At 45.5% G+C, this 15233-nt stretch overlaps 1 protein-coding gene across 3 annotated transcripts in view; it reads left to right on the forward strand.

Moving 5' to 3' along the window:
* Window positions 1-15233, forward strand: part of DEUP1 (deuterosome assembly protein 1) — a 132217-nt gene that overhangs the window by 57631 nt on the left and 59353 nt on the right. For 2 of the 3 annotated variants that reach the window (XM_019524597.1, XM_019524598.1), the window contains one exon: window positions 10295-10507. The exons of the other annotated variant lie outside the window; for it this stretch is intronic. In XM_019524597.1, the coding sequence (XP_019380142.1) occupies window positions 10295-10507 (213 nt within the window). The remainder of the gene's footprint in view (window positions 1-10294; window positions 10508-15233) is intronic. 3 annotated transcript variants of the gene reach the window in all.

Here is a 15233-nt window from a genome sequence, read left to right on the forward strand (position 1 = left end):
ACATATCCATCGACCCACCCAGCCACATGCCCCCGCCACACCACCCACCAACCCAGCCACATACCACATGCAACCACCCAGCCACACGCCACACACAGACACACATACACACACACACACCCACACACACACACTGCATCTGGCTGGAGCCAGATGGTGCTCCCAGTGCACGGAGGGGTGTGGCGCATGCATGGGGGACATGCCCTATCCCATGGCAATGTGCTGCATTCAGCGGGTGCTGCCTGTGCCCCCCTTCCTGCACCCCCCTGCCCACTCCCCTCATGGCACCCTGCAGCCACGCACCACGTTTCCCCCCCATGCACACACTGGGAGCACCTGCCGGCTGCAGGGCACATGGGAAAGGGACATGTGAGGCACAGGCAGTGCCCACTGCCTGTAGCATGTGAGGCAGGGTGTGCCCCCACCCACTCCCTGCATAGCACACTGCGGCTGCACGCCATGCCCCCCCGTGCAGGGTGCACCTGCCAGCTGCAGGCCATGAAGGGGGCATGGTGCAGGGGGTGGGTGTGCAGCCGTAGGCAGCCCTGAGGGAAGCAGACAGCACCCACCAGCTGCAGCACGTGGCTCAGGGCAGGGCGCACCCTGACACCCATTCCCCACACAGCACCCTATTGCCATGCACCATGCCTCTGCCGTGTTTTGGAGCTCCCAGTGCGGGGGGGGCATGGCCACAGGGTGCTGCACAGGGAGTGAACCAGGGGGCGATGCCCCGCCCTGCGACCATGTGGTGCATTCAGTGGGCACTGCATGCACCCCCCTCCCCACCCCTCATGGCACCCCATGGCAGCGCACTCCCCTACAGCATCAAGCCACGCCCTCTGCAAGCCACACCCCTGCATGGCCAGTCCCTGCAGCAGGGAGCACAGCCCGGCCCTGCCCCCCTCGGTGCCTACCTCCACATCCGCCTGTCTGTCTGTCTGTCTGTTGTCTGTCCTAAGGGTCCGGGCCACACATGCGCAGTTGGCCCAGAGTGTTATGGACAGACAGACGGAAGTGCTAAGGCTCTTATTATATTAGAATATTTTATAAATGATCTTTTTCAGGTCTTGTCTAGGCTGCATTTTCTTATGTACTATTTATTAATATCCAATTCATTAAGATGATATCTTCCTGCAAGAAAATCTATAAAGTAGCATAGAGTATGTCTAAACAAGACTCTAAAAGCACAGTACACTAATTTACTGCACATTAGCGTGTTACAGCAAGAGCCATGCTAATGCACTAATGCACAGTAGAACTAGTCTACTGTGCATTAGCTTTACACAAAAGACATGCATTGGTGCTACTGTGCAGTAGCATAGATTACAGTGCATCAAGTTAATACCTATTACTACAGGTACAAAACTTAATGTGGCATAATTATGGCACATTAATGCACATGTAGACGTGCCAACAGAATAATATTTCCATTCAGTAATTACCCATAGTGATCTCCATTCTTGGATAAAAGCTTTCCTACAAGGCAAGTTCCGAATCTTTTAGAAAGCAATGCTGATCAGGTCTACTCATTCTTTCTCCTGGGGTTATAAAAGTGGAAGTGGCCCAAACCACCTTCCAGGTCCTTCTAAACACCACCATCATCATCTGTGCTTGCCTAATGGGCTAGAGACAGACATTACACATAAACCAGTCTAAGTGATTAGATACTGCTTTAACCCTGTAACAGAACAGACATTTGGTGCACGTAAACCAGTTTCAAAATGGCCGAAACCGGTTTGAGATAAACCTGGTTGAATGTAGTATCAGACTTAACTGATCTGACTCAAACTGGTTTATGCAATGTCTGTCCCAGACTTCTTCCTGGTTAACTTAAACCAAAGTTGTCCAACATCCCAACATGCTCTCTGGGCTTAACTCTGCTCCAGCCCAGCAGGGCTGACCCCACCCCTCTGCTTTCTAGCCTGAGCAGGGACTGGCACTAGCAAAAACAGCACAGCCAGCATGGCCCCATTAAGGCAAAGTGGGTAGGGATGGGCTTAATTCTTTCCTCCTTCCCCACTGCAACCAGGGCCTGCCTGTTTGCCAGGGATAAGAGGTGAAAGGGCTGCAGCGGTGGCCCCTGGGTCTGGCAGACCCTGGCTGCAGGGCAGAAGGAACAGAGGGAGTAATTAGCCCTTCTCCCTGCCACCGTCACCTTAACAGGGCCATGCTGGGACTCTGTTCTGTGCTGAAGGGGATTCTTTCCCCTCCTTCCCCCCCAGGGTGGGGGGGTGGACTCTGTTCAGTGCTAGAGGGGGACTCCTGCTCCTCCTCCCCTCACTGTCTGCTGCTGTGCCAAGGTTGCTGTGCCTGGTCCCCAGAGGGGAAGTCTTCCCCCTGCTCCTCCCCCCCGCCCAAAGTCCTGGGGACGGGGCTCATCCCCCTCCTCCCCTGTCCTCCACCACCGCAGGGTGGGTTTCATAGTTTCTAGGGTCAGAAGGGACCTGAGCAGATCATTGAGTCCGACTCCCTGCCATGGCAGCAAAGAGTACTGGGGTCAAATGACCCCAGCAAGGTGTACATCTAGCCTCCTCTTAAAGACCCCCAGGGTAGAAGCCAGCACCACTTCGCTTGGAAGTTGGTTCCAGACCCTAGCCGCCCTGACCGTGAAGTAGCGCCTCCTGATATCTCGCCTGAATCTACCTTCTGCCAGCTTGTGACCGTTATTCCTGGTCACTCCTGGTAGTGCTCATGGGAACAGGGACTTCCCCAGTACCTGCTGGTCCCCTCTGACTAGGGGGCTCTGTTCAGTGCTGGGGGGTATCGGGCTCTGTGCAGCACTCCCCAGCCTGAACTGGCCTCACTTAGCCCTGGGCTTGGCAGCTGCAAGTTGGGGCCAGGCCACCCCCAGCAGCTGCAGCTGCATTACCGCTGCTCCTTGCACCCCAGTTGAGCCGAGCTGGGCTGGGGATCACTGCACAGAGCCCCCCTCCCTGCCCCGTGAAATGATTCTTTTGCTTTATTCAGCACTGATGAGGCCTCACCTGGAGTAGTGTGTGCAGTTTTGGGCCCCCTAATTCAGGAAGGATGTGGACAGTTTGGAAAGAGTCCAGCACAGGGCAACAAAAATTTATGAGGGGCCTGGAAGATGAGATCTATGAAGAAAGGCTGAAAGAACTAGGGTTATTTAGCTTAGAGAAGAGAAGACTGAGGGGATTTGATAACAGTCTTCAAATAACTGAAGGGTGATTATAAAGAGGATGGACACAGGCTTTTCTTTGTGGCTGTAGCAGACAGGACTAGGAGCAATGGCCTTAAGCTGCAGTAGGGGCAATTTAGGCAGGAGATTAGGAGGAGCTTTCTGACTATGAAAGTGGTCAGGCATTGGAACAGGCTACTGAGAAGTAAAATCTCCTTCCTTGGAAACTTTCAAGAGCAGGTTAGACAGACACTCGGCTGAGATGGGTTAGTGAAGAATGATCGGGGTGACTGTTGCCTCCTGAGTCTGGGGGCCGCACAATTTGTGGCCAGACCTGGGGGCAGGCAAAAAGCCCCTTATCCACTCCTATGCTGCAGCTTAGTGCCCTCCCCCTCCACCCCACACAGCAGCGGCCCACGCAGCAAAAAAACTGCCCTGTCCTGAGCGGTGCCAAGTTGGGAGCCAATCTCAGCATGGCACGTGCCCCCCCTATCAGTCGCCTGTGTGAGTGATGCTGCCTTGAGCTGGGGGCTGAACTTAATGACCTTATGAGGTCCCTTCAAGCACTAATTTCCAATGTTCCTATGATAGTTTCCTTGGAGTCCTGACTGACCAGTGGTTTTCAAACTTCCTAGCGATGGAACCCTTCCCTATTACTTCATCTGCCATGAAACCCCTACTCCTTTCCATGGCCCCAATCAACCCGGCCTGACAATGGCAGTGCACACCTCTTGGCTTACTCCATCATTACCTTCAATCTCTTTGCAGAACCCCTGATGACTTACTGCAGAACCACAGTTTGAAAATCACTGGGTCAGACTATCCAATGATGAAACCTTTCTTGCCTGAAGACGGGTTCCATGCCATTCAGGAGACAACAGATAGAATATTACTGATAGGATGAGATATCAGTCTGGCAATCCTTTTATGGATGTTAAGAACATAAGAATGGCCAAGAATGGATGTCGAATGGGAAAGTGAACTGGGGATAACCAGGATTTTTTTTCCACTGTTCCTCTCTCCCTTGCAGCCTCTAGCATTTAGGACACTAAAATTCAGAGGCTGTATCTATAACTCCCATGTTCAAAAGCTGCTGATGTCCCATTCCTCCAAGAATTTGTCCAGTCCCTTTCTGAATCTGGCTAAACTGTCAGCTTCCACAACATCTGGTAGCAATGAGTTCCACACTTTAATTACATGCTGTGTGGAAAAAATAACTTCCATTTGTTAGTTTTAAACATACTACCTACTAATTTCATTTTGTGACCCCTAGACCTAGTACTGTGAGAGAGTAAATAATAAATCGTTATTTACTATCTCTTCACCATTTAGTATTTTTTAAACCCTTATCCTGCTCCCTCCCCCTGAGCATCTCTTTTCTAAACTGAATAGGCCTAGCCTCTTTAGTTTCTCCTCATATGAAAGCCCCTCACGCCACTAATCATCCTTGTTGCCTTTCTCTGGACATCCTCTAGTTCTTGTATATCATTTTTGATGTGTGGGGACCAGAACTGGGCTCAGTATTCAAGGTGTGGACATACCATGGATTTATAAAGAAGCATGATGATAATACTTTTGTTTACAGTTCCCTTAATAATCCATAACATTTTGTTTGCTTTTTTTATGGCTGCTGAGCACTGAACTGATGTTTTTAGCAAACTGTCTGCATTGACTTCCAAATCACTTACCTGTGTGATAACAGCTAATGTAGAGTCCATCATGTTTCAGAGATACCTATCATGTTAATATAATTATTTATTGCTAAGCATTCAAGTTCTCCCACCTTTCCCCATCACTCTGGGGTTTACAATTTAATGCACCAAATAATTCCATTTGCTAGACTGTGGGAGGTCTCTGCAGGACTGGCTGCATAATATGTACCTTCCTATTTTGGTAGTCAAGACATCTGCCACAGTGCCTCAGCACATTCAAGACTATTTGCAGTTGTGACAAAGGGAATATTCTGCCCCCCTGAGGTTCTTCAGTAATATTTACAGTTGTCTCTGTGCAAGACAGCCTGGTAACACTAGTGTTCAAGTTTGATGAATGTTACAAGAGAAGAAGTTCCACTTAGTTTACTGCAATGGCTTGCAAGACCGATTTATTTTTATTTCCAAATCTGTCCACATCCTGACGGATAACACCACAGCTATGTATTATCTGTACTCTAAACCAGGGCCATGCGACTGGTGGCCATGGTTAATTCATAGTCAGTGGATTACCAGTTGTGCACTGCTCCCTACAATGCATCTGCTACTGCTCCAGCTGGGGTCTCTGAGTGCCCTCCTCCCTTTTCTCACCTACCTTCTCCCTCCTCCAGCTTCTGCTCCCTGTCCCTGCCCTACCCCTGGTGGGAAGGTCCACATAGCCTGCATGGCAGGCAGCCCCCTGGCTGCTTAAAAGGTGGACAGCCTTGGTGGACTAAGCCATTAAATTCATTATCCAGTTATGTTACAAAATTACCCCCCAAAAAATCACTAACTTGAACCTATCTAAAATACTGACCTTTCCTGTCATCTAGATTCTTGGCAGATGTTAATATAAGGTTACAACTGGAACCTAAGAAATTTTATGCCCAAACCCAAAAATCATGTTTGCCATGCCAAATGCATGTCAGGACATGAAATTTTTAGGAATTCAGCACAAAATTTCTCAGATCCCAATTACACAACTGCTAGTGCATGGAGCCCAACATAGTGACTCAGTTCCCCATGCCAGTCTCCCAGAGTGCCTGTAGACATGCTCTGGGAGTGGGAGGGGGCACACCACTTTAATTAAAACAGTTCCAATAATTGTTCTAGTTTAAGTGACCAGACCTAGATCAAGACTTTTCAGAGCTTAGGACTCTAGCAGGGGAAAGGACCTTTTTCCGTCTTGGTGATGCTGCTGTGGAGGTGTGAGGCTCAGGTCTCACTCACTGACTGATGGGTTATAGTGAGCAATGTAAGTAAATAACAGTATTTATTTGTATATTTATTTGTATATTTACAATATGTAAATAAGCCCTCTTGTTTTCTTAATATTGCTGACCCTAACTGGCCAGTGAGTGAATGAGAATTGGGTCAAAATTGAAGAATAGCTACCATATACCTGACAACACTGAACCCAAACATTTGGGGGGGCTCTCTGGCAGGGGAAAACCATGATCACCACAGTGGTTTTTCTATTGGCAGGGAGTGACCACTGTTCTGGCATGGGTTAGTACCTGGGCAGAGGTAGTATATAGTTATTCTCCAGCTTTCATCTTCCACTGGGAAGGTCTTGGCTTTACACCTACTTTATAGAACTGGGAGACTCTTCCCTAGATTACTCCTGCAGCCATATGGCTGAGGACAAGCAAAACCTGGGGATACCTGAACCCCAAACTTCTGGGCTTGGGCCTGCACATAGGATGCCCACCAAATTATTTGAAGCAACTGAAGCCCCAAGTGGGGTGGAGGATGTTTGCTGATAGTAGGGCCACTTATGGCTCTTGAATGACTCATGGATTTGGAATTGATTTGGCTTGGAACATGAAAAATTTTCCTTAAAAATAAAAATATATATATTAAAAAAAAAAAAAAAAGCTCCCAGACATCCAGGGCAAAACCTATGTATCCAGAGGCTCTTGGGCCCAGGCCCTGCTGGTCCTATGCCCAGAGCATCACACACGTCAGCATCCCCATAATGAAAAATGGCAGTGGCGGTGCTTTAACTAAAGCTCATCGTCCACATTATGCTGGTCACTTCCAGTCTGCGGTTTGCCAGTCCACAGTCTCTTCTGGTCCAGCAACCAGCCCTCCTGCAGACTGGCAGCCAACACTTTGCTGCCTGGCACCAGGCTGCAGCCCAGGGACTGGGAACCTCTGCACTAGGCTGTGGGGAAGTGCAGCCATGCCTCAGGGTAGGCTGATGATCCAGGTAGACCTAGACAAATTAGTTAGATGGGCGGATCAGAACCAGATGCAGTTCAACACAAAAGTGTAAAGTGCTCTGTCTGGGGAGGAAAAATCTGCAACAAACTTACAGGCTCAGTGATGCTACACTAGCTAGCACCACATCCAAAAAGGGCCTGAGGGGTCGTAATTGACCACAGAATGAATATGAGCCACCAATGTGATGCTACATTTAGCAGAGCAAACAATATACTGGCATGCATCAACCAGTGCATCTCAAGCAATACTAAGGAAGTTATTCTCCCACTCAGCTCACCACTGGTGAGGCCTCAGCTGGAGTACTGTGTCCAGTTCTGGGTGCCAAACTTCAAGAAGGATGTGGAGAAGCTTGATAGAGTCCAACGAAGAGCCACTCATATGATTAGAGGCCTGAAGAGCAAGCTGTATGAAAAAAGGCTGGCAGACATGGGACTTTTCAGCCTAGAAAAGAGAAGACTGGGGAGATTTGGTGGCAGCTTACAAATATGTCAGGGAAGAGCATCAGGGGCACAGTAAATAACTATTCACCAAAGTGCCTCAGGGGAAAACCAAGAGCAATGGTCATAAACTCCTAGAAGGTTTCAGACTGAATATAAGAAAAAACTTCTTCACGGTTCCTGCGACCAGACTCTGGAATAGACTCCCAGTGGGGGTGATGCAGGCACCTATCCTGGAGATGTTCAAAAGGAGACTGAATGGACACCTCATTGGGGTTATTTGACCCCAGCAGTCTTTCCTGCCCAGAGCAGGTGGGGCTGGTCCCAATGATCTCACTAGGTCCCTTCCAGCCCTAAACTTGTGAATCTGTGTGGATGCTGACATAGATAGCTTCTTGAGCAAGTTTTCAGAAAACATGAAGCTAAGAAGGGTTGTGAACACAGTAGAGGATGGGAGTACAATTCAGAAGAATCTTGCCAGATTAGAAAGCTGGGCTGGAGCTAAGAGGATGAAGTCTGGTACTGACAAATGCAGGGTGCTACACCTTGGGAAGAATAATCACTAATACAAAATGGGTGACATCTGACTGGATGGCAACACTACAGAGAAATATGTGGGAGTCTTGATAGATCACAGGCTTAATGTGAGTCTGTAATGTGATACAGCTATACAAAAAACAAATGTGGTTTTGGGATAATTCATTAGGTGAAAGGTAGGTGATAGTGCCCCTTTACTCAGCACTGGTTAGGCCTGATCTTGAATACTGTGGGTGCATCTACATGAGATGCTTACTGTGGAGTTGCCTAATTAGTTCCTCAACAAAGCCTCACTGTCTACACAAGCAGTGCTGTTAGGCTGGAATAAACTAATTCAGTCTGCCATAGGATAGTATTATCCAACACAAGTACTGTTCTACAGTGGAGTTATTTACTGTGCTGCAACACGTGTAGACAGTGACCAGGGCTGCCTGGGGCATTAAGGTGCTACAGTGCAAGGCTGCCTGCTGGCTAGCCCCGCAATGTAACACCCTCATGCCCCAGCCATCCACTCCATAACGCTGTGCCCAGAAGCAATAAACTCTGGCATGAACTGTGCCGCCAGAATGTATTGTGTCAAATGTATTTCACATGTAGACGTGTCCTGTGTGTAGTTTTGAGCTCTGCATTTTAATAAGGATGGTGGAGAAGTTGTAGAGGGTCCAGAGGCAGGTGACAAAAACAATAAAGGGCTTGAAAGACAAGTCATATGAAGAGAGACTGAAGGAAATAGGCATTTTTAGCTTGTGGTGCTTATAAAGGGACATGATAGCAGTCTTCAAATATCTGAAAGGCTGGCATAAAAAAGAGGGAAAACACCTTTCCTCCCTTGCTGCAGAGAGTAGCATGTGGATCAATGGCTTGAAGTTGCAGCAAAGTAGGTTTTGATTAGATATTAGGAAAAACCTTTTCACTGTTATAAGTGAGACTGAAATGGGCTGCCCAGGGAACTTGAACACCTCCAACGATGGAGGTTCCACAAGAAGAGATTGGATAGGCATTGGTCAGAGGTGATGTAGGAGTAACTATGCTTATGTTCTACTATGGGTATTTCCCATGCTTCTGGGCTTTACTGGTTGTCACATGGGACCAGGAGGGAATTTTTTTCCCCTCCTGCCAGAGGTGCCAAGTACGTGGGGACCTGAGGGCCCTGGTCCCCCTTGGGAAGAGGGCTGTCATCTGAAGTGTGTAAAACTTTCCACATGTGTGTCATCTTAGGCCCTCCCCAGCAAAAATAAAAGTTGGCACCTATGCCTCCTGCTGCTACATGCCAAGGGTTTTGGGGTTTTCTTAAGCCTTCCCCAGAAGCACTGGGTGTTGGCTGCAGCCAAAGCTGGTGATTTTGACTACAGTGTGCCTATGCTCCTGTTGAGACTTAAACCCAAAGGTTGCTGGCTACAGCTAGAGGCTCTTGCCCCTCCATCCAGGGTTAGACTGATTGCCATCTTTAGAATTTTACCCTATGGTCAGGTTAGTGCGAACTGTGGAGGATTTTGCTTTTGCCTGTAGCAGGGGCCATGGCTCTCTTCCTCGGATCTCTCAAGCAATTGCTATTTTAACAACCTTTGCAGCAGCAGGAAATTGGCCACCATGGTCTGTCTGCTTTACCGGTGGCAGATTAGAGTTTATATCTTGTGGCTGTGTCAGGGTTTACTGTGTCATTTTCCTAAAAGGTTAGACAGTGGATTCATATAGGATGGCTTGGATAGGGATGATCCTGCCTCAGGTTGGGGACGTTGGACTAGATCACCTCTAAAGGTCCCTTCCAGCCCTACTTCTCTATGATTCTATGATGCTATAGTATGCTTGTTTTTCTAATATTTTCCACTTAGTGTTTATTTTTCTGTAGCCAGCACATCAAAGTATGGTTTAAAAAGAGGAAGTTCTGCATCTGTACAGAGGGTTGAACTAGGTGACCTCTGAGATACTTTCCAACCCTATGATGATATAATCACCTTAGTATTTATTTACATTGTGAGAAAATACTTCAGGAAACCCTTCATGCTTAAATTTTCAGAATCTCTTTTACATTTTCCTACTAAAGGCCAAGTACCTGAGGCAGTACAAAGAAGACAAAAATGACACAATCCTTGTCCTTTGAAAAAATAGCAAGTAAATTGTCAAAAGTGTGCCAGGGTCTCTGTGACACTTTATCCAATTCCCATTGAAGTCAATGGAAAGATGCCTATTGATTGTAAATAATGAAGTAGATTAAAATAGGGATTAAAATAATTATGAAATTTCACTGAAATGATTTTATTATGTAGAAACAGACGCAGAATTATCAATTCCAAATCAGCAGTAAGAAGCACAAAAAGGATGACACAATTACCTCCAGCCAGCCAAGAGCTGAGAAGGATGAGTTCATTATTGAAAAATTAAAGTTTACTGTGAATGAAATAGCCATAAACAGAAATAAACTAGAAGAGGAAAATCTGAAACTCCAGCAGGAACTAAAAATGTACCAAAAACAGTGCCAGGTAATGACTAGTAGTAATACATCTTCTCTAGAACTATAGTGGAATTATTGCTATAGCATTAATTATTTAGTAATACATTGTCAAAATTTGCTAAGGAGTGCCTACATGAATGATCTTTAAATAAAGTACATTCTTAACAAAATTACGATAAGCTACCAGCTTTTGAATGACACACAAGCAAAACCAAAAATATTTTGAATATAATATGTTGTCATGCATTTTAGCTTTGTCTCTTTATTTAGGTTTTTACACCTCTCAGAATATCCACAGGAACCCACCTTCATTCGACTTGTATATCAATTACTTTTATTAATTCTGTTTTTTTAGCTTACCCAGAGAAGTTCAAAACGTTATGCAAGTGTATCTCAAGATACAGACAGAATTATAAATGGTACATTACATAGTTATTATAGCTGGAGCTGGTAACTAATGCTGGTTTTAAGGCCTGTCAGAATTATGGCTGCCTGTCCCAGCTTGCCTTCTACACTAGAACTTCTGAGGGATCTTTAGAAGGCAGCCATTCGGGTGTCCTACTTGATTCCTGCTCTGTAGTATCTGGCCAGACTCAGGGCTGTTAGATCCCTTCATGCCAATGCAGACTCTTATCAAGCATAAAGGGGATGGAACAGAACTGAGAAACTTATCCATAGATTTTTGTAGTGGGGAGTCTGCAAAGACTCTTAACCCTTTCTGTGGGGAGAGAATCTATTTCAATTAATCTTTTACTTCTCTGCAATCACATCTGAGCTGTTCTAACAAGCCATGTACAAATCAACATCAATATGGTGTATGTAAATGATCGTCCTCAAGATGTAGTTATGGCAGCCAAGTCTTTGCAACACCATGTGTTTTATGTATATGCAAATTATTTTATATTGACTCATTAAATACTTTACATATAAGCAGATATTGTCTGACCAATCATAATGCTCTAATTAAGGTCTATATGTGCTGCCCCAAGCATTGGTGTGCTTAGGATGGGGACGAGCATGAAACTTCGCAGTTGTGGCAGATGGGTAGGTGCTGAAAATTACCTCAAAAGTTGTTGGATTCTGTACGAAAGCCATCTTAGAAGGATAAGTTGATACAGGAGAACCCGTGAAGGTATCTGAGTGGAAGATCAGAGTGTCTGGGGTTTGTTGAAGACTCTTGAAAAGACTCAGTGACATGAAGGTTTGGGGGGGTTTTTAGAAGAAATGTTTTGTGTTCCAAGCCAAATCGGCCAAATCAAGTCCAAATCCGAGAGTCAGTCCAGAACCATAAGTGGCCCGACAACTGGCAGACATCCTACATGCAGGCCCAAGCCCAGAGGTTTAGGGTTCAGATGCTCCCAAGTTTCACCTGCCCTCAGCCATATGACTGCAGGAGCAAACTAGGAAGGAACCTCCCATTTCCATAAAATGGGTTTTAAGCCCCAAGACCTCAATGGGCATAGGTGTCTAGTGCCTCTTGTGCCCCCCCCAACACCAGTCAGCACCTGGGGGGCGGTCCCCCAGCAGCTGATTCCACTAGCCAACGCGGGGCTGGAGGGGTGTTCCCCGTGGCTGAGCTCACTCACCATAAAAGCGGCCATGCCGCTTCCAGAAGTCCCACTTCTGGAAGCAGCACACAGTCACATTTGCTGGTGGCCCCACTCCCCGACCAGCACTCACGGGGGGGAACTGGTGTTCCCACCTGCACTCCTGCACGCCAGCTAAACAGGAAGCACAGCCTGACGGGGTACACCAGCATTCTCAGGGGGTGCATGTGCACCCCTGTGCACCCCCTACACGTTGCCCCTTTCAGTGGGTACTAAAGCACACCAGAAGAACAGTTATCTCCAGGAATGCTCAAGGAAAACTGCTTTCACATGTCCTGATACATGGTGTTTCCCCTGCCAGGTGGTTCTATGAAAGAGGGCCATTGCTTAAGAAAGTCAGCTTGGGAATTGAATTTGGGCAAACAATGAGGTGATTGTGATAATGTTGTGGGAGGTCAGTAAAAACAGGTTTGTACAAGTTTCACAGAAAGGAAAGGCAGACAAGGTTCTTTAGGTAAATGTGGTATCTTTTATTAACCTATTCAAATAGTTGTAAAAATTTTTCTTTGCAAGCCTTTGGGTACAAATACCCTTCATCGGGCTGACGAAGCATCTGCAGTTGGTCTGTGCTCTTCGTGTATGAAATAAATAGTAAAGAAGCCAGAGGCTGGGCTGGTATGCATGCAAGATAGGCAGTCAGTGAAGAGGTAAATTGAGGAGTCAGTGGGTGAGAGACAGATTGTGGGGAGGTGGAGGGGGGAATGAATGTAGCTGGTAAATATTGGAGAGGTACCTGGGGAGTCGGGTGTTAGTCGGGTGTTTATAATGCATCATAAATCCAGTGTCTATATTAAGAGCATGATTTTTTGTATCCAGTAGGTTGATGAAGTGAAGTTTGTAGGCTTGTCTGTGAAAGGCATTTTGTAAATTACTTTTTAGGATTAGAACTAAGAGATTGGAGAGAGAGTGGTTTTCTTGTGAGAAATGTGCCCCCACAGGTAATTGGGTATTCTTGTCTTTGATAGATTTCCAGTATGCATTCATTCTGGTGCACAGTTGTTGTTTGGTCTCTCGTACATATTTTCCATCAGGGCATTTGGTGCATTGAATGAGATATATTACATATCTGGAGGTGCAGCTGTAAGATCCAGGAATACTGTAAGATCCATCAGCATTCCTGGGTCTTACAACTTTTAACTATACTGTATAAAGAAGCCTAAATTTACACACAGAGGCATCTTCACATCACAACATGTAAATTGTCTAAAGAATTTAGGTGCCCAAAAGGTGTTGTGGCTGCTGGATTTTAAAAAATGAGCTAAATTTGAGGTAAATCCCATTTAGGTGCTTATATGACTAATCTGGGTTTCACCCATATTTAAAGGGTAAAACAGTGTATGCCAGAAAAATTACTAGCTAGCTAAATTTCTGACTTAGCTATTTTTTGCATTTTGCAAATTGTAAAGCTGTGCTGCTGCTTTTTCAATTTATTACAATTGTAACTCAAGGCAGTGACAAGAGAATTCGATTAATCGGAGTTTTTATCCATCCACCAATGTCCACCCAAAATAAGTAACAGAATCCCAGAGCCCAAAATAATTCTGCTTGTTTAGAAGTAATAACAGTTTTATTATGAATTCAGCTGAAAAGTATGCAGGATCCAGCAGACAAACTAAGTCATTCTGTAGCATTTTGAAGCTAGAGTAAATGCTTGCAAATATAGTCCTGTATTTAAAATCATATATTGGTATTCTTGAAAGGAACAAACTGTAAGATAGCCATGGTAAATCCCTTGCAGTTCCTAGGACAAGTTCATTTTTACTTGGAAATGTTTAAAGATGCTTTTCAGCCTCTAAACAAAGTTTTTAACCCTTGAATAGTATGTGAGATGGCTAGTGCAATTGGTGAGTGGTACCACAATGCTTTTAAATGTTGGACACAATACAAGCTTGATCCACTACCCTCAAGTCAGCAAGGCTATAAGAACTGTCTCCAGCCCCTGAAGAAAAGACAGTGTGCTTTGTCTTACTCTTCAGTAGCCCTTTTTTCCAGAGAAAGACTATATATAGTCCACATTGGTTAGAAGGAAGGTCATTCTATCGCAGTGCCCTAAGCACTTCTGTGAGGAGAATAAACCCCTAAAAAGAAAAGACTTGCTCACAACGTCTGTCCGGATTCAGTCTTTTGAGCTGTGAATATCCAGAGTCACTTTGGAAAGTTTAAAATGTTCTTTCCGCTTTTAAAGATATGAAAATATTGAAATAAAATGGAAAAACTATGAAAAGCAGTAGCATTCCCACAGTGTGACATCTTAAAGGTAAAGTTCACCCCAACATTTCTTCTATCAACAACTTCATATTTGGCAGCTGTATGAATAGAAGACATGTTCCATGTGCCTTTACTACTGCAGGGCTCTGATGGTTGCTATTATGTCATTTTAGAATTGTGTTTTCAAGTTATTGGTGCATAATTTATGCTGATTTTCACATGGACTTACAAACAGGGCATGTCTAAACGTGCATTAATGTGCCATTGCTACTGTGCATTAAGTTTAGTACCTCTAATATGAGGTACTGCATAAATGCATAGTAGCTGGTGCTAATGTGCAGTAATAATGGCACACGGTCTTTTCATGACGCTTAATGCACAGTAGACTAATTCAAGTGCACATTAGCACAGATTTTACCCTGACATGCTAATATGCACTAGAATTAGTCTACTACGCATTAAGCATCTTGTGTAGATGTGCCCAGATACTCTGATTTCAAGTATAATGTATATCCATCTGAAAACTGTCACATTTTCAGTGCAAAGAACTGAAAAGTAAAATAGGGTCAGCACTAAAGCAGTGTTTTTCAACCCATGGGTCGCAACCCAAAAGTGGGTCACAGGAATATATGAAAGGTCGCAAATAAACTTTAAAAACGGATCAACAAACTTTTAAATGGATTCTCCTTTAAAGGAGAAAAACATGGGAAACGGTGGCGCTGCTTGGGCTCCCCACTTCCCCATCCTCACTTCCTTATGCACCCACTCCCTGCCCCACACACTAGAGGGCTGAGGACTGGGAGCAGAGGGCAGCAGGTCAGGAGTAAGGGACACTGGGTCGGGACTGGTCATCAGTGTTTACAAATGGGTCCTGGTACAAAAATGGTTGAGAACCACTGTACTAAAGGAATCTTAAGACAAAGCCCCAGGGCATGTCTA

The sequence above is a fragment of the Gavialis gangeticus genome, unplaced genomic scaffold (genome assembly GCF_001723915.1).
Source record: "Gavialis gangeticus isolate Ggan-Ray unplaced genomic scaffold, GavGan_comp1, whole genome shotgun sequence".
In the NCBI taxonomy this organism is placed as follows: Eukaryota; Metazoa; Chordata; order Crocodylia; family Gavialidae; genus Gavialis; species Gavialis gangeticus.